This window comes from Anomalospiza imberbis, chromosome 3 (assembly GCF_031753505.1).
Source record: "Anomalospiza imberbis isolate Cuckoo-Finch-1a 21T00152 chromosome 3, ASM3175350v1, whole genome shotgun sequence".
In the NCBI taxonomy this organism is placed as follows: Eukaryota; Metazoa; Chordata; class Aves; order Passeriformes; family Viduidae; genus Anomalospiza; species Anomalospiza imberbis.
Genome location: NC_089683.1, coordinates 61,363,702 through 61,389,615, shown reverse-complemented (window position 1 = coordinate 61,389,615; position 25,914 = coordinate 61,363,702). Strand labels below are relative to the sequence as shown.

Genomic DNA, 25,914 nt, shown 5'->3' with positions numbered 1-25,914 from the left:
TCTTTGGGCTGGTGTGCCCTCTGCCAGGGGTGTGTATGTGCTCTGGGTAGAGAATCCTCCCTCGCATTCACCCCTTCAGCTTTTACACCACTGGGATATACAGAAACCACATCACTAAAGCCAAGTAGTCAAGGTTGAAATCCCCATGGTTGAAGTGTAAGTGACCTAAAAATGTGCATGCTTTTCTGCTGGTACAGAACTGCTACCACACAGCCATTATACCCACTCAACATGCACTGCATCACTTGCATAAAGCCTGTATAGGGTGTAGATACACTACTGCTTTGCTACTAAAAACACTTCTATCCAGTTTATCCACACATACACACAAAACATAATCCAGGTTTCTGTGTTCCAGAACAGTAAGAAAAGCATGTCATACATACTACATCTGCTAAGAAAAATTACTAAGCCTAAAGGACTGAAATAAAGGCTGCATAGTAAATTCAGTCTTTAACTCTGTGAAACCCAAAGGTTTATCACCTACAGAATGTACACTAAAAAATGCATGTATATGTAATATACACAGATATAAAATAAATATATTCATTTGTACTTCCAGAATGAAATGTAATAATTTAAATCATTTTAATTTTTAATAGCTTTCCATTACAGATATTCAATCATTACAGATATTCAAATCATACTGTGTGTACATTACATACATTATTTTACAGAAACATTGTTCTGCTTATTGGTCCATCTACAATTATTCTAAGCTACTTGGTAAGTTTAGCATGTTTTGGAGGTGTTGAAAGATTAAAGATCAAAACATACTTCCACAGCAGTATAAAACATAACTCCATAGGATCTGACAGTACTCTATCCCATCAACTAGTTTTACATAAATTGTTTTAGGATCAGCATTCAGCCGCTGAAGTCAAAAAGACTTCACACAGAGTTCCACCACTGGAGGGGTTGATACAAAATCTCATTATTTAAACAAATTTTCAGCTCTGCCTTGATGAATACCTCTTCAAATCCATGAATATACGTGCATATTTAGTATCTGAGTTTTGGATTATCTCAGCATCTGTTCTATACTCAGATGCATAATGCCCATACAAAAAAAAAAATCACCTTACATTTCTACCATGTCCAAGTCAGGAGCTTCTGGTTCCATTGTAGAAAAGATCATGACTCCTACAGTTTCATCTTTTTCTGCCTTCCTCTTTCCAGTTTTCCACTCCTTAAAAAGGAAAAAAAAAAAATAAAAGAGAGACACAACATTTGACCACCACTCATCCATCTTTAAAGGCATGTGCTTAAGGAGTGAATTAAATGTTTAGAACTGTTAATCAACACACCACCCCTGAATTAAAACCTTTCATTAAGAAATTAAATCTTCAGAAGAGCCAAGGCTTTTTGCAGTTTCCCAAAGTTCTCCCTCTCCTCCTTTGTGCACTTTGTTATCTAAATTCTGGGGTCAACAGACCCTTCTTGTGTATTACTGACATACAGTGTAAGAACAATTATATTCAGCTGTCTGCACACATAGGATAAGTCTCATATCAGAAGCTACTCAAGAAGATCATGAAACTACAATGCAATTATCATACTACGTTCTTAGTGGTTAAAAATTCCCTAGGTATTGCAACATCTGTTCTGTTTACACATCTATAAATAAGAAACTAAGAAGTGCTGACTAGCTGGCAGAATTATACAACTCTCCACTAACCATCCAACTAGCATTTCACCAGGACTAGTATTTACTGTGTTATTAAGCCTCTACTTATACAGAATAATTCTGGTTAGGAATCACAGAATAATTCTGGTTAGAAGTATGTTGGTAGTTCAAGCTCTGACTCAAAACTGGTCAGCTGTGACCTTAGTTACAGCAGACTTGAACCCTGGAAACTTTTAAGACCAGACCGGATAATTTACTTTTTCAGCAAATTCTATGTGTATTTAGAAGTATGAATATCTTGAGGAGAAAGTAGCAGAGTTTTTCTGTTTATTTCCTAATTAGTATCAGAACTGGAGCTCAATCATGAAGAAACCATTATTTACTAAAGGTTTACTTACTTTATTTATCATTTACTGAAGATGTTAAAACCTCTTTTTAAAAAAGCATAATAAAGTGTGTGTGAATAAAAAATGACTGCTTATATCAGGTAAGGCTGCAACATAGTGCTATTACAACCCATTTCAGTGAAAAACTGTGGTTTTGAGGGATGGGGATGGGGGCAGGGGGATGTTTTTAAATATAATACAGGATCAGGCACAACCTAGATCTGCTATGAAGTAGCTTTTATTAGCAGAGCAGCACCACTCAGATAATCACAGTGATTACTAAATCCAGCAGAGACAGAGCAGGGCAACAGCCAAAAGAGTTTTATATATGCTCCTATTCTGCTGGAGGATAAAATCTGTCCGTTGAAAGACAGGTATCAAGGTTACTTTGAAGAGCACAACTGTGTGGGAATGGTGTGTAGCATTTTACCAGAACAATTTTATGCCTTGTTTTGATCAATCAGCTGAGCTAGGAATCCCAGCAGTTTCCAGCCTGGCACTACTGCCCACAGTGGGGCAGCTACAGCGCTGAACTCTTGGTTTGAAGGGGAAGTGTGGGGGGACAGCAATTCCTCAGTCTCAGCCTGTGTGTGAACTTTATTTCATTTCCTACCTTCTCATCTCGGAAATTGAGAAATTGCTGGAAAACTTCACTTTCTGAGACAACAGGATGGCGACACATTCTCGTCATCCAAGCTTGCAGCCTCTCCATGCGCATTTTGATAAATTCTTCTTCAAAGCGCCCTGTTACACATTGAACAACAATTGTTACATTTACAGGCTAGTACCTTCAAATTCCTTTTGTTAAAATTTAAATTGAAACAACCTGTGATTCATCTGGTGAGTTATTAACAATTTAATGACTCAGAACTTACAACAATCACAGAATCCTGAGTTGGAATGGACTCACAAGAATTACTGAGTCCAACTTGTAAATAAATGGCCCATTATGCTAACAAACCAAAAGAACCTTAAATTACAGTATATTGATTACTGATCAAGACTTCTCATCCTTTTTAAGATACATCCAAAATACTAAAAAAACCTAATACCCACTCACAATTCAAAAACTTTTCTTTTGAAAAAACTAATATACTTTTGGACCGAAAAATTAGGTATTCAGATGACCCAAGAGAAAAGCCAGGCACAGGCTTGGAAGGCAAGTATTATTCTGGTACAGTTTAGTAAAGTCTTGGTTAATATGAGGTTCAAAAACATTAAAGAAAAAGGAAGTACCTTCCAAGTTGCCTTGTACAAGCTAACAAAGCACTGAAATTAAACTGGTCAAAAAACATTGAAATTGGATTGCTCAAAAATATTTGAAATTACTCAAATACAAATCACAGATTTAAAAAGCAGTCCCTCCTTTAAACATTCTTCCATATAGGTAAACTGGGAAAAAATAATCAAAAAATAGCAATACATCATATATATAAACTGGTTAGAATATACACAAACGTAAGACTGTAACTGATTTTTTTGGTATTTAAGATATTTTTAATACAAACTAAATAAGTAACCATTTTTTCTTAAACCAGTCATGCATCATCACTGCGTATTCATAAGAACCTTTTAGTTCTAGTAGAAACTGTCTTTTTGAGAGAATCCTTTCTAATTTAAAAAAAAATACATGACATCAGACTTCTATTGCATACAGTAAACGGGATTAGTAAGGAAAGAGAGATTCCTCCAGCACCCAACTCTTCTGATTTCCATAGCAGCGCAGATGACAAGCCTTGAACGCATGTAGTGTTTCAAAATAATTCTACTGCATAGTTACTATGGCAGCAGATCTACAAAGTTGAGGTTTTTGTGGTTTGGGTTTTGGTTTTTTTGGGTTTTTAGTTTTTTTACAAATATGGAAACTAGCAAAACTAGCAGGTAAGTAACAGAACTAATGAAAAATGAACTGTGTGTATGGGTATTTTTCCTGCAAATTAGCAAAAAAAAAAAATCAAACACTATGGAAGAGACATTCTATATCCTTCAGTAATCCTTTGCTTCATTTTTAATCCATACAGAAATCTCCACAGCATTCCTGCAAGGAGTGCAGAACACCAGAACAGCAGCAGCTGGAAGTTACATGGTGATCATTAAGCATATCATAACCAGTATATCATTAAAACCAGGATCCTGACAAAGTCAGTCCACAGTCTTGTTCTGTCAAGACAAATTGACAGAAATGCTTTTGCAGACAGTCTTCAGAAAGAAGTCTCCTAAACACAGTGAAAGATAAGCACCCTTTTTCCAGTTTTTTCATGTTTCACAAAAAGAGACACGCTTTTTTTTTAATTATTATTTTTTTGCATGGGGCAAGGTATTCTATCCCACAGATTCCAGAAGACAGAAATTCACAGGCAATGGATTTTGCCAAGATGTGATGCCAGACTCTTGGGTCTTTTAAGATATAGTTGCAATGAAATCTAGGGACCCCATCATGTCTTCTGGTTTCCTGTTAACAGACATGCACACATTTAATAAAAATGCTGGTCAATTCTAAACACGAGGCTAAGGGGAAGAAGTCACTTCCTCACTTTTCAGTTTCCTCGGCATTTATCCCAGCAACTTCATCAATGCTTAGCTTTCTTCAAACACAGCAGAGCTGCTGCATTTTGAGTGATGCCCACGGCCACGTGGTTGGCAACATGCCGATGCTTGTATGTTTGGTTTTGGCTATTTATCTTAAATGCTTGCATAATCTTACCAGAAAACATACAAGTGGAAATGGGCTAAAGTAATGCATTTTCCTCCTATACAGGTGTCCATTCTTTCCTCCACATGCACTCTTAGCCTATACTTGTAGAAAAGAAGCCAGAGACTACTGAAAATGCATATGCATTGTCATACTCTGTTTCAATGACTAAACTTAAATGCATTTAAAGGACCTAATCCCACTTTTCTTGAAGTCAGAACAAAAGATTTCCACAAGCTTCAGAAAGTTTGGTCAAGCTGAACTAACATCAACAGAGCAGAACACTATTTGAATGAAAGATGCTTTCTAAATCAAGTGTGAAATCAAGCAAGAGGAGAAACAGCTGCAACATTTCACTTGGAAGCAAAAAATCCCCATCCCAACCAGTCAGGGGATGCTCCCTTTCCTCTGGGAACTTTGTGTCAAAGCTCCTGCAACATAACATATCAAATGCAAAAGACAAAAACCCAAACAAAACCAAACACAATGCACGTCCCTCCCCAACCCTCAAAAAAAACTCCATGCAAAAACATTTGCCCAGCCAATCAGCAAATACAGAATATAAGTAGCTATCTCTTCTCTCCAATAGTAATTATTATGTCACGTAGTAACTAGGGGGATTTGTTTTGCTTTTAATTACCTTTTTTTAAATCACTAGACTAGATAATTGAACCTGAGTTTTGAAGTGATTCTCCTAGTATTGATCTGTTATTAGCAATCAGTCATAATAACCCATCATAAGTTATGAGTTGAGAAAGTTTGGGGTTTCTTTGTCACCTTCTTTAAAAATAATGGGAAAAACAAACAGTAAGAAACACCTGAACTTTATAAAAATCTGATTCCTTATTTCCCATTCCATGAATTCAGAACTGGGAATAATTACCTGTTACTTGCTTGTCTGGAAGAGAAGGGATTGGAATGGCTAATCCAAATTTAACCAGGAGCCGCTCATACAACCAATCAAAGTGCTTGTATCTGTGGTTGACAGACCGATTAGTGTTCTGTAAGAGAAACACAACTCTGAACTTCGACAGGCATCCACACACAGTCACATGAAACAAGCATGATCAGAATGGTAACCACATGGAATGTAAATAAAATTTATTAATTAGAGCCTTAATACAGAAGAGCTTGAAATTCTAGAAAAAGCAAATCTTTGGGGTATAAAAATATGACAACAACCACTTACTCTTACAATGCTCTTACCAAGTCACACAATTTCTATTTATATGTACAAATGACACATATTTGCGAGACAAAAGATCCTATTTCAGATAAACTTACAGTGCAGGTCAGCTGATACTCAATGTAGCTCTTGAGACCATACATTTTAGAACCTTTTTTGGGATCTGCCACCACACAGTCAAATGTAGAGGTAGGATATACCCACATTGGGCCATAATCACCAATCTGTAAGAAATTGCAAATATTATCTTTAAATACATCATCTTGCACCAGTTGCAAACAAGGAGACAAATATCTTCTCTCTTCACTTGAGAGCTTCCATTGATTTCAGTGAGAGGCTGAGAGTCTGGAAACAGAGACGCTTCTTGCAATCAGGGACAAAAGGCCACAGTTGACTTTATCTTGTGTATTTTACAATTTTTCCAAAATAACAAAGGAATGGTGAATTCTAGGGCTGTTTCAACCACATTTTGCTAGAACAGCACATAGACAGAAGAGTTTGGTTTTCAGATCAGAAAATTACCTGACCATCAGGACTGAATATTGCAAACCTCTACAAATGTAGCTCCTACATGTAACTATCTAGCTAACGAATAGGCAATGTAATGCATTTGCTCTGCATCCCAATCCCAAAAAGGCATATGTTCATCACAAGTAATGCAGATACAGTATGAGGAAAAAAGTACTGAAAATAATAATCATCATCATACTTATGATTTTTATTATGACAGTTCTATTTCTAATTATGTGTTCACTACCAGTTTCTTCTGACCCAAATATATACAACAACCTTGAGGATAAAAGTTCAATTGAGAAAAAAGGGAAAGGTGAAGAGGATTATAAAACCCAGCCAACCAACCAACCAACCCCAAGCAACCGAAAAAAGAAAACCAATAAAAACCCTACCACCCACACAGAAAAATTATACACAACCCCAACTTACAATTATGGGAATTTTTTCTTTGGGTTTTGCTAGCTGCTTTGCCAACAGATACTGTTCCATTCCAGGTTTTGCAAATCCAGGAAACCTAACAATAAAATGAAGTGATAAGTTAATTCTCCTTCCTTTGACATATGCAGAACTACCTGCCATTACAGGGAAAAAACCCTAAGTATTTCTCAAGTATAGAAAATAGTTTATGTGAATTACTGTAACAATCACCATTTTGCACTGAAAAAAGCAGAAAAGTTTTGGTTGCTGACATCCAGGTTTTTTGTGTATGTCTTGTGTGTCTGTATGTGCAATAGGCTCCTTCTTGCAGAGCAAAGTGGCTATTCCTGCTCTGCTGACCATCATAGCAAACATAACAGGAGGACACAAAGTAACATCTATCACTCCTCTGCAGCCCCACCCTCTCTGGAAACACCACACACACACAGATGCTCATGCAACTAAGATTTCAAATTACAAGAATTCAATCATCTGAAAGAATGATAAACAGAAGATCTATCAAGTGCTTCTAAACATGTTATCTTAAATAATTTATCCACCAATTAAAGGAAAGCCAATCAATCACTATAATATTCTAAAAGTCTTACAAAATGCCTTGTATTTTATAAAAAGCAAATAGTGGTCCTCTTTCTAATTAGGAAGATAATTAGCCCTTGCAGTATTGCCAGCCTGCTTGCAGAAACATGAGAAATATAGCAGGACTTACACCACAGACAAAAAAAATCTCTTAAAAAGGTATTTTTGTGAGTTTGCAACAAGTAAACAATGATGTACAGGTATTCATGCAACACTGGACATAAAAACCCACTGATGAACAAAATTAACTAGTCATGCAGAGACAGGTGATTTTAGTTAGATACCTAAGGAACCATTATTCTACAATCCTTTTCCACTCTTCTTTCATCCACTCAGAGATTATCACACACTAACTCTCAGAATAACAGCAGTTTTAGAATAAACAAACATTAAGCTGCAACCTGAGACAATGCTAGTATAACCCTGACAAAGCTTGATGCTACTGTAAGATTTTTATCTATAAAATCAAACTTTCTGTGGGTCAAGAATCAACTTGGATGATTCACAAACACAGTAGAACAGAACTTTTCCCCACTAGAAACTCAGATTGCTCAAGAACTCTGGGGCAGCATCTCTGATCAGTTTCTACTGTCTGGACAAGTCATCCACCACCTTTGAATTTCATTAAGAACAAACTGTCAAACATAGTCAAATTTTAAAGACTTGAAGCTCAGGCACATGATAATGTCATCTGTCTGTATGACACCTCAAAAAATTATATGGCTTTGTCATGTACTTTCAAGCTTTCAGGGATCTGTGTCCTCTGCTTGCTTAAGGAGTATGCTGAACTACAAATCCACCTTCTCTTCTGCCCCAAAACTGTAATATTTACATTGCTTATTTCAAGGATGTTGAATTTACACATCTTGACAAATTTCTTCAATATATACACATTTCCCCTGCATTTTCCATTACTTGTTAAGTGGTAACTTCATAGCAGCTGCACGAGAATTTCCACGCTGGACCCCCCCAGCCTCTGATGCCTCAGTCTCCTTGTAACCAAGGTAAGATGGTGAAGTTGATTTTGGGTCATCCCAGTCATCATCCCAGTCATCGTCATCAGCAGCTGCTGAAGTACAGGAGGGATCAGGAGACAGGAAAGGAGAAAGTTACATAATTTCTCTTCAAAGGCAGAAGCAGGTACTTCAGCATTCACATATAAATAATCAACCAGGTAAATATATTAAAATCTCTTTCAGCCTTCTATTTTACGATTCCTCCTCAATTAGCACTATCTCCATCAAATACAACCTGCAAAGCAGTGCACTAGAAATCCACTGAGGGAGATGGGAAATAAAAAAGAAAATAAAAATTAAAGAAGAGATGATGGTGTGTTAAGATGAACTTAACTGTGTTCTATATTTATAGACTCCAAATTAGCATTCCCCAGTTATGGGTTCTCCCCTTAATTTAGGCTGTTACTACAAAAAGGTAGAGAAGCATTCTGAAAAGGTAGTCAATTCTTAAAAATAAGGATTTAAGAGACTATTCCTTCAAAGGCCTGAAAGCACAAATTCAAGGGGTTTTAAAAGTTCCAGTTATGCAAGCTGAACAACATGCCTGAGAATAGATCACGTGCGCACAAGACTTTGGTTTGTCGGATTTCCATAAAAGTTTGAGGTGTTTGTTACCGTGGAACCAATTTTTTTAAAAATTTATTTAATTTTTAAAACCCTATTATTTTAGTGTCCAGCTTACCCACATGGCAATGTGCTATTAGGAAACTGGTTTGGTTTTGTTTTTTAAACAAGCTTTGGTCTATAGTTATGAAATATTAAATAATTCTTACCTCTACTGTCCACCTACTCTAATTTATTAAGGAAAAAAGCATTATTAGCACACCTGGTCCTTGATATGCCTGTGGATGACCAAATGCTGCTGCTGCCTCCCAGTTATTTGAAGCGCTGTTTCTCTGGCCAGGTGCACTTTCTGGTTTCATTGCCCAGCTGTCAACAGCATTTCCATTATCCCAGTTCCCAGACTTCCCAACATTCCAGCTGGACCAAGGATCATTGGCAATGCTTGCCTACATTGTATGAAGACAAAAGTAAAGAAGGATTGCTGAAGAAATTAACAACAACCACGTACTTTCATCTTGAAGTCTTTCCTCTCCTGCTGGTAGGCTGAGTTTGCATTCAGCACTTCACTTGTTTGATTTAGAAGCAGCTGCCAAATCTTGCATTTCCAGCTACACAGCTCTTGCATGCAGCAAGCACTTGGAAGAACTGATCAGCTTTCCAGCAATGTGACACCAATACATACTAATAAGACTGCTTCTCCTCAGGGTAACTAAATTATTTGTTGCAACAGCATTAGGAAGCAATCTCACCCATGGTAATTATTTTGCACTGACACCTTATTAAGTATGGTACTTGTGAACTATCAATTACCTAAAGCCATGTGCTAATTAGCACATTTAAAACCAGAACTCGGAAGTCAAGAATTAGGTTTTTGCAAATACTTATTTTATCAAACTCATATTAGTGGCTTTACTAAAAGCAAATAATAAATTGCCCACCCACACCAGTGGCAGGGAGTGGTGGGGAGTTAAAGCCTAACCTGATGAGCTTCCCTGTCAGAGTTTAACTCATTCACAGTGAAGATGAGGGAAGAAAACAGACATCTGCCAGGGAATAGTCTGGTATCTCCCTGTAGACTCACTTTCTCAGTATAAGCTTGTGGTGAAGGCACTCACACACCCCCTTCTGCTAATGCTGTTGTGGAGGAGGAAACCTCAGGGAAAGAGTGTGGAGCAGACGTCTCTAACTGCTGCATTTGGCAAGTTCTTCTTGGCTTAATAGCTTAGCATCCTGCTCATCTCCTTGATTTTAACAGTACACTTTGAAAAAGCAGTGACTAGTTAAGTGTAGTCTACTCCAGACACTTAGTGCAGAGACTTGCTGCAGAAAGAAAAAAACCACACACATATCGAAACCCACACACCCGAAGTGTAGGAGGAAGAAAGAGAAGAGGAAGGAAAGTAAACAAAGCTGAGAAGGCTTGTCTTGTTCAGCAGAGGGAGAAACTGAGTTTTGTAAAAAGAAGTCTCAAATCCTACTGATGCTAGAGCATGATTTTTACCATGAAGAAGCAAATAAAAGAAGTGCCTTATATAAATTAATTACTATTAGACTACAACATTTACATGTATCTTAGAACACTTGCCAATACAGGAAAATTAATAAAACTCCCACTAAAAACTAAATTATTATCTGCAAAAATGTTGCATAATGTCTTACACAAAAAAGGTACAGCTACTCCACATCCCAATTTTCTCCACTAAATATTCTCTCCTCCCATTTTAATTTTGACATTCTACTTAAAAAGTCTCCCTTCAATTTTTCCTCAAATAAAGTCATCTGGCAGTCAGATTTCATAGACACTATCAAATCATAAAGACTCAAAAATTATGTTATTACATAACACCTTTATATATTTAGGTTCACAATTTCTTACAGGATCTGGAAATTAAGACTAAGTCCCCAGGCTGGGGAGAAAAATCACCATTCACAAGACTCACAAGTGTCAGTGGGTCTCCAGGAATTGAGAGAGGTAGAGAGATTACGTGGAAAGCTTGTATAGTGATAGCTTGGGAACTTTTTTTGTTTTTGAGGATGAAACTGATGCAAGAACATTACTCCCTGGGGGACCAATAGTCTTGGATAGCTGATACCCAGTGCTACTTTGAGCAAATTGCAAAGATAACTTATACCAGTCTGCTCTCTTCCTATCTTCACCTGGTATGAGTTTATGTAAAGAGCAATAACCACGCACTGCATTAGCCAGAGTTCATTCCTGGCTAAATGAAAACACACAGGGCTGGGGCGCAACCACATGGGAAAACATGCTTGCTTCAAACATAACTTGGAGCACCTAGAAAAGACTAGTTTGCATAATATTAATATTCCTACACTTCTGCAATATATGTTTTGCTGATCACTAGCAAATGAAAGTCCAGAAGTGGCATGATCACCAAAAGACTGAGTAAAGTTTTCCTCTTTTCTGTAGTAGTTCATAAGAAATCTGGTACATGAGTAAATGGTGAAGAAACCTTAAAATCTGCTGTAAAAAAGAGGAAGGCAATAATATTGACACTACTAAAGAATGACTGTCAAGAGCAATCATCACAATCACAGACAAATGCTGATATACAAAGATGCTGTACGGCAGAGGGAAATGTATTACTTAAATTGTGCTCCCAGATGTCTTATCTCCATGTACCTACAAGAAACCACTCTTCAAACCAGAAAAATCTACTTCTGAAGTGTCCAAGAAAGGTGTGGGGTAAGCTCTTACCCCTAGGTGTATCACCTATATGCTATAAAAGGGGTGGAATATGGTATTCTTCCCTCTGTTCCTTTCAGTCAAAGGGTCCCCATTTCTTTCTGAAGCACGGGGAAGAGAGTAAGAGATGGCTTAGCAATCTATAGATAAAACAAATTTCAAAGAGCACTTACAGGACTCTCTTCAACTTTCTTGAAATGTTTTCCTGAATGTACACACACTGTGGACGTTCCTAAGTGGCAGTCAACAACCAATAAACCTGGAGAAGGGCTCAGGAATCAGGTCTGCCATCCTCAAGGTCCTAGAGCATCATGGAGGACCAACTAAAGACATAGCAGTTATTAAAAAGGTCATCTCAGCCCTAGTGAGCAGTTCTGTGGATCTCACAGCTGACAATCTTCATACAAGAAGCCATTTCTGTGGCCTAGCTCTGGTTGAATAAACCATAATTAAACCTCAAGTATTTTGCATCAAGCCATGTTCTTACAGCTTTAGTTTTCCATAACTGAAATTGATAATCCTCTGATCTCCTTAGTCATCACACGAAAGGTAAAGAGCCCTTGCAAGAAACTGATATTTAGTCAATATAATTTGATACAATACACCTAATATCCAAGTATTCAAGCCTTCCCAAATGTACACAAAAATAAATGCCACACCCCCCAACTAAGAAATTGATCAGCCTTCAAATGAAACATTCCATCTCCTTGCTCCCCAAGGTAACATCAAACAAGTACACTGAGATTAAATTCAAGGATAAACTCCTAAAAGGCAGCTGATTCACCCTTTTGTAGACTAATAGGGACTTACTCACTCCTACTGTCCTAGGACAAAAACAAGACAAAAGGGCTATGTTAGGAACTGACAACAGAGGGAACCTTTACTGAATGCTCTAAGAGGATTCCACTAAGGGCAGACTGAAACTCACTACAGAAACAGATCATTCCTGGTGGGGCCTGGAGGATGGGGAGAGAAGCCTAGTATGTTTTTAAAGGTCTTATAATAGTTGAATGAGAAAAAAATTCCACCACAACAGAAAAATCCTCAGCTTGGAAGTGGAATGTCAGTATCTTTACCAAATGAATCATGAATTAAATGGGAGAAGTGACATATTTGCTATTTTCCAGAGAATTCCAAGCTATAGACAGTAAAGCTCAGATAAGGCACTGAGGTGTCTCTCTGCCCTGGCTAAAAATCTTTATTTCATCTCCTGGCCATCTAATTTGTTTCTGGCAGACTCCTTCATCATATTAATGCATGCCCCTGATGGACAAATAGATCCATTCTACTGCTGAAAGGACAAAAGCCAAAATAAACACAATGTTCAGATTGTAAGACTAATTTAAGTCCCCACAAAGACCTAGGTTAACTGTGCCATCAAAAATAAAGACCTCCAACTGTAAGAAATACATCTTGAAATCTACTCAGACAGAAGCCATGCTGGAGCAGTGAGTAGCAAAAGTAAGCCTGATCAGATCAAGGGAAGTTCAGGACAGCCAAAGCTGCAATGAGAAGTGTTATGCTCTTGAAGAGGAGTTTAAAAGAGACAGATAGCACAGAAGCAATGGCAGAAGAAAGAAGAAAAGTCAAGGTGACTCAGCTGAATAGCTCACAGGAATGAACATACCTCTCCAGTTTTATAGCTGCCTTAGTTACCTGCATGGAAACAAAGTCTTAAACATACTCAGACATTAGACTAAACCTAAGTTCTTTGGATAACAGTCTCTGATAGATACATTAAAAAAAAAACCCAAACACCTGAGTATATAAACAGATACCTTAAAAATTAAGTGTTTTCTCCATGAAGAAAGATGCAGGGCTAAAAGCCTACTCTGCAGCAATCACAGAACTGCATTCTTTGTGCTGTTTAAGACAGAAGAAGTGTGCATATTAGCAGATAACTGAAGCAGCTGCCATACCTACAATATTTTATGGCTAAGCTTTCTTCTTGGTAGAGCATTGTAGTCCAGGGCATTTCTTCCACTTCTGAAGGAAGGCCTCGTTTCTATAGCACAACATAAACATCCTTAAAGAAATACTCTAGGAAAAGCAAAAATGAAGATAGGCTAGATTTTAAGGAATAACCAACTTTATGGACTTAGATACTAGAATGTTCCCACAGATAAATACTTGAAAGCAACATGACCTCCAAAAGCAGCTGGCAAGGAAGCTGTAGTAATGCTGTCCTAGGAACCCATTTGTCCCTCAGCCACTCCTGTCTTCTCACTTCCTTCCTGAGGAAACCATCGTCCAACACCTCCACTACCAATCCCACTGCCCCCTGCATAACTGCAGCAGAGCTGGGCTTTGCCAGCCCACAAACAAGACAAAGCCCAGACACACCCACTGGACACTCGGTGTTGTCAGCAGGAAATAAATCCAAACCACCAGTGGACAAACTGAGATAGTACCGTGAGCAGAGCCATTTGTTATTTGTTTTTTTCCTGTTTCAAATCCCATTTCCTTACCTACAAGGTTATTCACAACCAAACTGGACTAGGGGCTACATTGCTTGTACACAGTGCAGGCACAGGATTTCCGTCTATCATCTCCTGATTCAGCACAAAAAAATCCATCTTTGAAGTATGGAATGATGTTTTAGAAAGATACATAATCTAGACTTGAGCAAAGAATACTGAGTGATAGGATGAGGGGAGGGAAAACACATCTATTGTCACCCTGAATGCTTCAAGGAAATTATTTTTTTTAATTAAAGTTTCAACTTTCAGACACCAAAAATCCAGTATAATTTATTCAATGGAGCTCTCTTGGGCTTCTGTTTTTGTTACTCACACCTGCACAGGTAAATGGCAATCAAGTCACTTCTTTATATCCTTGTCTTCTCTTAAGCTGATTTCAATTCTTAATGGTTTCTTATTGAAACACAGATGAGAAATTTCAGATAGTCTTCTAAGTAGTAATCACAGCAATGCCAGAAAGAGAAGAAAGACTCCCTGTTCCTCTTTGATGTTGTCTAGTGTCATCTAGACATCCCAGGATCCGGCTACAAAGATTAAACAAGGTTTTATCCTTCCTTTTTGGGAAAAGCACTCTATTTTTGTTTGGAAACAGAGGAGAGGGGCATCCTTAGTTGTCTTTTTTTTTTTTTTTTTGAGGAATTGAAGAGTATTACTGGGTATTTTCATTTTATCACTTTCAATTACAAATGCCCATGATTCTACTTTAAAAGAAGAGCTTGGTGAGCAAAAAAACCCAAAAACAAAACAAAACAAAAACACCCAAACCAAAAAACCCCAAATAATAATTAAAAAACAACTCAGGAAGGAAACTGCATATTGCAGTAAGCCCCCTGCTGTGGTGCAGGGGACTGTGCAACACATGTGTGCCACATGGCACTGTAAGTGTGCAGGTTAGCAGAAACCCAGACACCATTACAGGCTGGGGATTGACCTGGTGGGAAGCAGCTCTGCAGAGAGGGACCTGGAGGTCCTGGTGGACAACAAGCTGTCCATGAGCCAGCAGTGGGTCCTAGTGGCCAAGGTGGTCAATGGCATCCTGGGTGCTTTAGGAAGAGCGTTGCCAGCAGGTTGAGGGAGGTGATCCTGCCCCTCTGCTCAGCCCTGGTGAGGCCTCATCTGGAGAGCTGTGTCCATCTCTGGGCTTCTCCGCAAAAGAGAGACATGGAGCCCTTGGAGGAGATACAAAGGAGGGCTACAAAGCTGATTAAGGGACTGGAGCATCTCTCTTATGAAGAAAGGCTGAGGGAGCTTGACCTGTTCAGCCTTGAGAAGAGATGACTGAGGGGACCTCATCAATGTCCATAAGTATCTGAAGGGAGGTTGTCAAGAGGATGGGTCCAGGCTCTGTTCAGTGGTGCCAGGCAATAGGGCAAGGAGCAACAGACAGAAACTGATGCACAGGAAGTTCCACCTGAGTATCAGGAAAAATTTCTTTACTGTGTGAGTGACCATGCACCGGAACAGGCTGCCCAGAGAGGTTGTGGAGTTTTCATCACTGGAGATAGCCAACAACTGAACGCAATGCAGTACCATGTGCTCTAAGATGACCCTGCTTGAGCTGGGAGGTCCCTTCCAACCTGACCCATTCCAAAATTCTGTGAATTGGACAAGGAAAAAATCATACCAACACTGTAAATTGTGGAAAAATATTTCAATAGTAATATTTTGCCTGAGGGTACAGGTGTAGATGAAGGAGATGAGTGATCACAGTATTACAGCAGTTTAACAACTTCCTGCCTAAACCTTTGCATTCCACTGGGTCATCCACAAAAAAGCTCAACACAACTCTATAATTGGAATTGATAAAATCACTGTTATATGTTGATGGTTATTTTTTAATATGTAAATGTGATTCATTTCAAAGCAAGCAAGCCACTGTTTTCAGTACTGCAGAGAAGCCATTGCCTTGTACTTTGCTTAAATGAGAGCTGGTCACAAATTCCTGTTACCAGTCTGAATGCAATATTGTGACTGAGGTGGTGGAGGGGATAAAGCTGCTTTCAATTCACATGCAGCAATAGTGGATTTTATAGTGTCATTATCTGTAACAGGAACTAGAAGTTACAATTGTAATTGTAACTCCCTTGGTGAACCTATCTGCATATTTTATATGATAATTTAGCATACTGGTTTAACAAGACAAACTGGACCCAGTCAAGTACAAGTGAGTTACATTTCCTGTGATGATACTTCTCCTTCACTACACACACAGATTCATCAGAGAACAGAAATGCTGTTACAAGAATTTAATAACATGCATGTCAGAATTTCCACATAAGTAGAATACTGCACTCTTAATAAAAGCACTATATTTATTTTCTTCAATCTTAGCATTTATTGCATCTCACAGCAATTCAGGGAGGGGAAGTGAGAGTTATGGTATGCAAATTTAGCATGACAATTTGCCTTTCCAGCACTTCATTGCAAAAAGCCTGAAAGATATGAAGTAAAACTTTGGAAATAGCTTTTTTAGTGGTCTCCTTAGGCATGTTCAACAACTTATGTCTACATACCAGGTAACTTGAGTTGCCTTAGCTCCTGGATATCAAACTAAGTGTTTTCACTAACTTCTTATTCATCCTGCCTACACATAAGTCCCACAGCTTTCGGAAGGGAAGGGTTTTGCACGCATAAGAGTCCATTTATCTCACTTTTCTTCTGCGAGAGAAACTATCCCAACTGATGGCACTCTTACCACTGGATAAAGCAATACAAACATGAGAGGTTCTGTTAAATGTTTCCTGTACCTATTCATGAGGCCTTGCTGCTCTACTGGAGACACAAAACATGAAGATTCTCTAGGGTCAATACGAATCAATGGAACAATGTGCAATTCACAAAAATGCGAACTCTCAGGATACTTATTCTACCCCAAACTAAGAAGAACTGTACAGTCATCTTCATCAAGAACTATGGCAGTGATTAGAGAATCAGTGTCAAGAAAAGGGAACAAACTCCTCTACAAACGCAACATACAGTTTGGTACAAGAACTATTTTTGTATCTTCAATATAGGGAAGCCACATCTACAGCTCTTACGTCAATGTAGCTGTGATCCACTTCCACCCTGAAACAGACAGGCAGTAGTCCAATTTATTTTCATTTTTACATTTCTAATACTAGCTTTCTATTCTGCAGGGAAGGGAGAAGAAAGAAAAAAGGCTACACTGAGCTCTAGAAGGAAGGGAGGAGAAACCATACAAACTAAAATGTACAGGATACTAACATTTATAGCATTTCTATCCTATGTTCAAGGCTGCAGGTTACAAAGGCTATAAACAGCTGGACTAGATTATGGCAAGTTGTACATACAGTCTGCTTATGGACCACTAATGAAATTACTGTACAGAGAGTGTTTTAACTTCTCAACAGAAAGAACTAGCTTGGGCCAATACAGTTGTAACAAAATCTAAATAATTCAGATAAACACTATAATTAACAGAGAGCTGCTGCTTGTTCACAACTTTCAAAGCATTTTAGGTTAGAGAAATGAAAAAATACCACAAGCTGTGGTTGCGAATAGGGGAAGAGAGATCATTGGTGTTAAAACAGCAGTCTCTGAACCTGAAACACCAACAAAATAAAGGCAAATACATCCTTAACTAGAAAAGCACTAATCTTGACCACCACAAAAAACCCCAAATCAACCCAGCTGGAAGAGACAACTCAGAATGAATTTTACATTAATGATTGTATTTCCATACATACGTAAATTATGAAGGCTCCAAATGCCACCAAGATAATAACCTCTTTGTCAACTGCACTAAGAAGCACTATCTAGAAGTGTGAAAGAGAATATCCTCTACTGCTACAGCCTCTGGAATAAACTCAGCATCAAAGAAATACTATAAAAGAAAAACACATGATGCATTTTACATCAAAAATGATGATCTTTTTGTTCACTCTATTTTTTAGGTTCACTTGGCTTAACCTGACAAAATTTATATTCATTTCAGTGCCATTATTATTCCAATACCAATAGAGTCTACAGGTAACTTACTTTAAGATATATATGTATATATAGATAGATCTATAGATATATATATGCATGCAACTCTAACCAATCTAAGAATGAACAGACAGAATTTCTTAATTAAGAAGACAATTAGCCATAGGATTTTTGTAAGGAGAAAATGCCTGCACTAGAGAGGTCTCTGATCTGGGAGAAAGGCCTAACAGTCAAAAGTGGAAGCCAGAACTGCTTCCAGACTGCTTAGTATACAAATTAAAATCCCATTAGCAATAATCCACTAGAAAAAACTACCAGATATATGTCAGAAGAAATCAAGATCTGCAGTTTTCTAGAAAATGCATATAACCAACTAGGAGTTATTGAACTCAGTTCAAGAAAAATAAGACTTGAGAAAATGAAAATAACTTTTGATATAAAACCCTGAACACACAACAGAATGGTTCCTCCTATGAAAAAACCATAAAAACTGAGGACCTAAAGACACCAGCCTGATGAAATATGCTTCCTCTGCATCTTGCATGGCCTTGACTACGTCCAGGTGCACACTGTCCTCCTCTCTCTCTCTCTCTCCATGCCAGTAGTATAGTTTTACCATAATGCACTACAGTACAGTGGTCCTCCCATCTATCTCACACAGCATTTGAAGGATAACTGAGAGGAACAGGATACTTCTAAGAGTAGGACACTGATGCAAATGTGACAAGCTGTTTTCATGAAGTTACTCTTTTCCAAAATCTATGAAAAACCCTGCAATCTGTATACAGGGACAGTACACTGTTGACCTTGTGTAAACTACAGTGTAAAGTGACTACATTTTCAAGCTTTTCACTCCTCTAGAAATGCAACTTCCAAGACTAGATTGCCAGAGTAATTCTCTATTATTTAGAATATAGCAGATAACTTTATTTTAATCTTTCCCTCTGCACAGTCAAGACCTTTTTTCTTCTCTTCTCGAAGCACAAGCACTATGTGTTAAGAACAGAACAAGATCTGACAGATACCTCTATTCCCATTCAAAATATTCTGTGTATTAGATTAGTAAGTAATTCTTCCTAGATCAAATTAAGTTTTGTTTCTCCTCTGAGAAACAGTATTCTCTGATTTGGCAGCAAATAGCTGCTGCAAATATCTCAAGCCTTCTCAGACACAAAGTTTTGCTAGAAACACTACAGCAGGAAAAACATGGGGCAAGGGTAACAGACAGCAAGGAAGAAAAGAGGTTCCCCATTTTGCACTCAAACTACTGCAATTTTTACTGAGGCAAAACTAACCTATAATCAAAACTTTTGGCTCAGTCTGACATGAAAAACTCATGAGGCATTTAATGAGTTCTGCTTTTAGCCTCACATATTAACTGGGTATCAATTAAAAAAATAAACATTGAAACATTTGAGACAGTCACAGTGAGGTTTGGAGTCCTCTAGTGAGGACACACAATCGCGGAATAACAATCTTGGCATTATCCAGCTGACTACAAGGGAGCCCAAATCAAACACACTATAGTCAATGAATAGTTACGTTCACTGTCATGCAAAAATGTCTCATGTAGACTTTTCAAAATAACTCACTTCATGTCAAAGTCCTGTGGTGCAATTAAGAAAACTAATAACTGCTATTTAACTGACCTACAAACCAGGTGTGTCCCCCCAGCTGTTACCATAAGTAAAGCATTTACTTTTCAACACAAAAGACCTTTGCATGCTGCTGTTGGAAAAAAAGCAGATTTTGTTCTTTTGTTGACCTATGGACTTCAAATTGTTTAACTTCCTACATGCGCCGGTCTGCAGACCATAATAAACTGCTTGTGTTTAAGATAATGTGTCCTCAGATACCTAACCTGGAACTAAGTATTTGCTGCTTAATGAACTGGTGCACCAGACAAAAAGCTATGAATAGTGGAACAAAAATATTTTTGCAGCAAACCCAAAGTCAGCCTCTTCTCCAGCTGACAATGCATGAATTTGCTTCATCGTTTTTAATCCAAGAAACTACTCTTATTCAAATTCGAAGAACGAAATATATCCATTCACTCTGGCTGCTGATGTATAGATCCCCTAATTGTATAAGATATCAAAAAAGAAAACTCTCATTCCTTAATAAAGTTAGCATACTAAAAGAAGTAGCTTGAAAATAAAATAAATTTGCTAAGAGTGCATTTACACTTACAGAGACTGAAGTAGTTAGGGATTTATATCATTGCAGACTGGAAAGAATAAAAATGCTCCATTTCTGAAAGGGTTAAGACTACTAAATTTTCCAGCAGTGACAGTATCTGAGCAGTCACACACATCATTAATATTCAACAAAAGTGTTCCCTAATGAAAACACAGTTACTTTAATTAGTACTTTCATGAAAGTTCACCAAAAAAGTACAGCAAGCAATTATGTCAATAAAAGTTTCCATGCCCACAGTGCCTGAAAAACCACAAGACATACCTGATTACTGCTTTTGGCACCAGAGTTGGTCTGAGCTGTATTTGAAGAAAGGGAATCAAAAAAGGCCTGATCAGCTAATGAGTTACCACAGCTAACGCCATCTTTTGCACCTTCGGTTATAATCTGAAATGGAAAAGGTTGAGAATAATTTTTCATTCTTCAATTATCCAAATTATGCTTTGTCATATACAATCACCCTAACACTCATATCACTACACTTTAAGATGTTTGCATATAACCTTTTTAAATTCAAATTCACTTGAATTTTTTACAAGAAACTGACATGATACTCTGGAGCATTTACTTCCACACCAGATGGAACTAGGTTGCCTTACAACTACAACATACAAGACTGTTGTGGCAGTGAACACCTATCTATAAATTGCTTAGAGATTAAAGGTTGTTAATGTAAGTACCTGGAGAAAGCCAAAAGCTACCAGACCAGGACCTAACCAACTAAAGCAAAAACAGAAGGTCATGTGAGCCAGCATGATCCCGCTTTTCCTTCCCCTCCTCCCCATTTTTTTTTTTTTTTAAATAAATACAGCACTGCTGAAGGAAGAGAGACACATGCCGTAAGAGGCTGCAGGAATTACAGCCAAGGTATTCACCCACCTAAGCAGCAACCTGCACACATGCAGACACTGGGCCATCCAAGAGTGAATGAGATTGCAGTCTTTGTACTGCGATCCCATGCCACCCCCAAAACTATACCACTGGTCTTTAAACAACAATCAGAACAACACACACTGAAGAGACAACAGAGGGTCTCAGTAAGAAGAAAAGCTGAGTAGTCCCTGGATTTGGTAACCCACATCCTGAGCCCCAGAAATGTGGCTCCATTCCAGATTTATGAGCATGCATCAAGTCTGCCACAGCAACACTAGTGCAAACTTGCATTACTCATTTCACTTCCATATTTCTATCTTCAGACAGAAAAAAAGCCCCAATTCTTGGATTATGAGACCCCCGAAACCAAAGCGGATTCAAAACAACTCATGTTCTGCAGATCAGCTGTATTTACTATAGACAGCTTACTGTTGCATTTCTTGGTAAACCACTAAGAAGCTCAGGAGTTTTGGATGGCATTTTTGTACTGGTGTCCAAAGCCAGCTAAAACAAGATTATATATTCCAAGCTTTCTGTTTGAGTATTTCAGTCTGGTCAGCAAACCAGAGGATGGCCTTTTCAGCAGTTCTGCTTTCTTAGTGCTGAACAGTGTAGTCACTTACCTCAACATAATCTGTTGGAACAAGTCCTCTCTCGCCTTGGCTGTTTTTTCCTTCTAACCAGCCTCCACCAACATCCTAAAAGAAATAATATAGAAATAATTTTGCTAGATGGATCCTACAACATGCTTCATATAGCTCAGCAGGAAGCACTGTCTTGCTGTCAAATGTCAAATGCTCAGCAGGAAGCACTGTCTTGCTGTCAATGCTCAAAACACAGCTATGACTGTGAAACTGAACAAACTCGCTCAAAGCTGCTGAACCAGCAGATACCCATTTAAACACAATGCAGACTGTGCTGGTTTTACACAGCTACTCTGGACTTCAGATTTTAACAAGCATGAAGGGGAAAATAATTAATTTTTCAGCACTTTTGATCATTTATGAAACCACAATCAACTGCCTGGCCACAGACTGCATATAAACACAGCTATTAGTATGTCTGTTTCAATGAATTAATTTTAATCGGCAGACTATAAAGAAACAAGACTCAAAGAATAAAACTGTTGGTGATATCTGTAAAATCTCTACTTCATTTATTGAAGGTGCAGAGACATGTGATGAGTGAGAGCTATCACCCACAGAAATGCTAAGGCTATTCTCAAGATTAAAAGAGCCACATGCCATGTAAGAACTGGACTCATTCTTTCCACTTCACATTTCTTTTCAGAAGCAGTCTTACACTATTAATTTAGAAAGAACTAGCAACAGTTCAGCTCTGATCTCAGTGGGACATCATGATAATGTTTGGGGTTTTTTAAACACACATTCTACATACACTACATAAGCTCTGTAGACATCTGCAGTTAAGCTAAGTTAATTCCAGGAAACATTATCTGGAATAAGCCAGCTCTGTTTTAAATCAACCTGTTTAGGGAATACATAGCTACATGTCAAGCTAGCTCATAGATGAAAATTTGAGACACATAGGCTAGACAGAGATTGTTAAATTTTAGGTTTTCTTAATTTGCTTTTTAATTGATGATATTAAATATTTGCCTCAAGTATTTAAGATCAGTGGAACTAAAAATTATCAGGATTACACATGACTAGGATCTTCAAAGAATTAAGTTTATTCTACAGAATCCATGTGTTTTATACAAATGGATAAATAAGACCTTGCTTCATGATCAGGTGGTTTTTGTTTGTTTTACAAGGCAAGTCTATTCACTAAGCCATATCATTACACAAAATTCAAAGCAGAATCAATTAATACCTTGTTACCAAGGGTAAGAATTACATAGGACAATTAAAGTACACTGAAATTCAAAATGTGGACATAAATCAAATGTCAGTGCCAAAAAGTTCTATTCATTTAACAACGCCCTGATAGCATTGTGATAGTATTGTCACCACTTCTTCCCTACACCTTGTCCATATTTCTTGAATTATGAAAGGACACAAAAATTCAGTAAAAAATTTTTGTTGTGAGTTCTTTACCAAACTTGGAATGCTGAAGTCATTGATTAAGAAACTCAAAACCTAGACGTGAGCTGGATGTCACATTTAAATGCAAGTGGCAAGCACCTGAAAGATTACATACGCACAAAATGTGCACTATTCGGCACACAAAAATAGACAAAGCATTCAGATGTAAAGGCAATCACCACCATTAGGTCCTTCCTCTTACTTGTCTCTCAGCTCTGTTTGGAAGAAAACAAAGCTGAGCACATTCTTAAGTGTGTGGGCACAGTTTGAGAAGGCCCCATCCTCCAAAACACTACATTGGTTTCCAAAAGATTATTAGAAAATTCTTTGTATTCTGCTTTTTTGCTTATTCTTCAGGGAAGGGTAGCCAGGGCTTTCAGCTGTCACCAGCACCATTTTCCTTCCATCTGTTGATAGAACTAGGTCAGGAAAGTGCACTGAAGCAAATTCCATCTCAGTTTTCTTACCGGGTTGGTGATTGTGATGATCTCACCTTCACTGACCGTCAGCTCATTGTTTCCAGGCTCAGCAGCAAAATCATACATAACACGAGCCTGTATGTGGAAAAGAATGTAACAGTGAGGTTTCCAGCTTATGTAGAAGGTTTCAATAAGAAAGCATCAGCACAAATTAACTTACAGAAACAGCAAACGGGGTAAGGCTGAATGTACAAAGAGCAACTCAGCACATAGGAAGCTGACATCTCCTAGATTTGAACTGCAAACTCAACAGTAACAACAACTTTAAAAGATAAAATTCTCATGTGGAGCTTATTGGAGGTAATCTACCACAAGGATTTAAGACTGGTTGTTCTCTGTCATGTCCAGAACTATACGTACAATGTTTTCCAGGGGAAGAAGGTAAGGTTTCTAACTTTAGCAAAAATTTTTTTTTTATTTGTTTTATACAAGACATATTCCAACTCCAATTTGTATAAAGGGAAGTAGTTCACAGAGCAAGCAATTCAGAAAAAGGAAAGCAGGTAACTGCAGATGTAAGTAACCACTGCTGTGCATAAAATGTAATACGTAAAATTATGTTTTGAGACTATATGGGAAGAACTATGCAAATGCAGAAACAAGCAGTGAGACTAGGTTTGTTATATCTGGCATGAGGAGGGAGGGAAAACCAAAAAAAATTTAAGTTTTAAGTGTTTAGATGTCAAAGGCTTTGCTGTGCACTGACTGCTATTACACTACATAAATAAATTTTTGAAACGTTTGGTTTTACTAATAACATCATTCAATATAGAGCAATGATTTCCTTCTTGTACTTGGGAGGGCGAGGGGAAGAAAAAAAAACTAAACAAAAAGTAAAATTGTCTGTCAAAGGAGACAATAAAATAATTTCTGTTGAAAGTAAGCCATGTGATAGGAAAAAAAATACTGAAAGACAGACATTCACCGCCAAGTCTTGCCTGTCTCAAAACTGCAGGTTGTTATAATCCTCACCCAGACACAACTTCTTACAGAAAACCAGAGGAAAACAGAACTTCCCACCCCCACATTTTAATTTCATGAGTATCATGTGGAAATACTTCTGGCTGGTCAAAAGATACTTTACTTCAGTGTAAATAAAAACAGAGCTGAGAAAAAACACACAAGTTTCAGCTGTTCAGCTGTCAAATCTAATCCCAAACCATGTGCACAACAAATCAAACACTTGGTCTTCTCCACTAGATCATCACAACATTGCAGAAAACCATGTGTCCTAAGCACTCTGAATGCTCCCTTGCATGAAAACCTTTTCCTTAGAATGAAGCCTTTCAGCACTTTCAGACTATGCCATGCAAAACAGAGATAAAGAGGCAAAAACTGTGTTCAATAATAACACTGTCTGCTTTCTTTCCAGCAGCACATCTGGCCTCCATGGAAATATAAGAATAAGCTGCCTCACTTTCATGAAAAATGAACTGAAGAGAAGCAGCACACCTTTAGAAATACAAGAACATTTTAAGCAGGGGTATAAAAAGCACCACTCTCCAGAGCTCTTCCCTCAGCAGTAGTAGCTAGAAGTGTTGAACATGTCCTTTTTACAGCAGGTTGCCAAAATTTATCCACTTTCTGCAAGTCAATTTAACAGCACTCAGATGCTGGGCATCTGAATCATGGGGAAAGGAGCTTCCTTAACCAGGGAGTATTCTTAGCCTTTTTCAAGTAATACACCATAGTATTAAATTCTTGCTTCTATTCACAGGAATGATGAGAATTTCCCAGAAAAAAAGGCAACAGACAGATTTTATCAGCCTTCAGACAAACTAGCAAAACATCCCCAGTGATGACTAGACTGGAAAGATAAAATGTATTTCTGTCTAATAAAAGAACAGATGCAAATACTAGATTCGCCAGATACAGCAGTGAAATTAAAGTTATTCAGAAAAAAAAAATGGAAGTATTCAGCTTGGAGAGAAAGAAAAAACAAGAAATACATAGAATTTAATAAAGTCATTATGCTGAAGTCCACTTATTGGCCTGCTCTGGATGCCTGTTTCAAAAGTTAGAAAAAGTAGAAAACAGGGGAAAAAATTACAAACAAACCTTGCTAACTACGGTTGAAGAAACTGAAAAACAAATTTTTAAAAAAATGCAATGCTACAGAACTGGATTATTATAGAGCATTAATAATTTGAGGTACATCTGAAATCTGGTCTGTATATTGACATTTCAA

At 37.8% G+C, this 25,914-nt stretch overlaps 1 protein-coding gene and 1 long non-coding RNA gene across 5 annotated transcripts in view; one reads left to right on the top strand and one right to left on the bottom strand.

Annotated features, from left to right (window-relative positions):
• The window catches only part of SNX9 (sorting nexin 9), a 58,917-nt gene that overhangs the window by 16,562 nt on the left and 16,441 nt on the right, over positions 1-25,914 (bottom strand). For 3 of the 4 annotated variants that reach the window (XM_068184685.1, XM_068184683.1, XM_068184686.1), the window contains exons 2-11: positions 23,715-23,801; positions 21,823-21,897; positions 20,591-20,713; positions 9,261-9,444; positions 8,334-8,487; positions 6,834-6,918; positions 5,990-6,115; positions 5,589-5,706; positions 2,627-2,757; positions 1,086-1,189 (exon numbers count right to left, since the gene is read on the bottom strand). In XM_068184685.1, the coding sequence (XP_068040786.1) occupies positions 1,086-1,189; positions 2,627-2,757; positions 5,589-5,706; positions 5,990-6,115; positions 6,834-6,918; positions 8,334-8,487; positions 9,261-9,444; positions 20,591-20,713; positions 21,823-21,897; positions 23,715-23,801 (1,187 nt within the window). The remainder of the gene's footprint in view (positions 1-1,085; positions 1,190-2,626; positions 2,758-5,588; positions 5,707-5,989; positions 6,116-6,833; positions 6,919-8,333; positions 8,488-9,260; positions 9,445-20,590; positions 20,714-21,822; positions 21,898-23,714; positions 23,802-25,914) is intronic. The other variant, XM_068184684.1, reaches the window with a different exon arrangement.
• LOC137469926 (uncharacterized) lies at positions 3,698-5,473 on the top strand. Its single transcript, XR_010996797.1, has 2 exons — positions 3,698-4,158; positions 4,226-5,473. It is a non-coding gene; the product is annotated as an uncharacterized lncRNA (long non-coding RNA).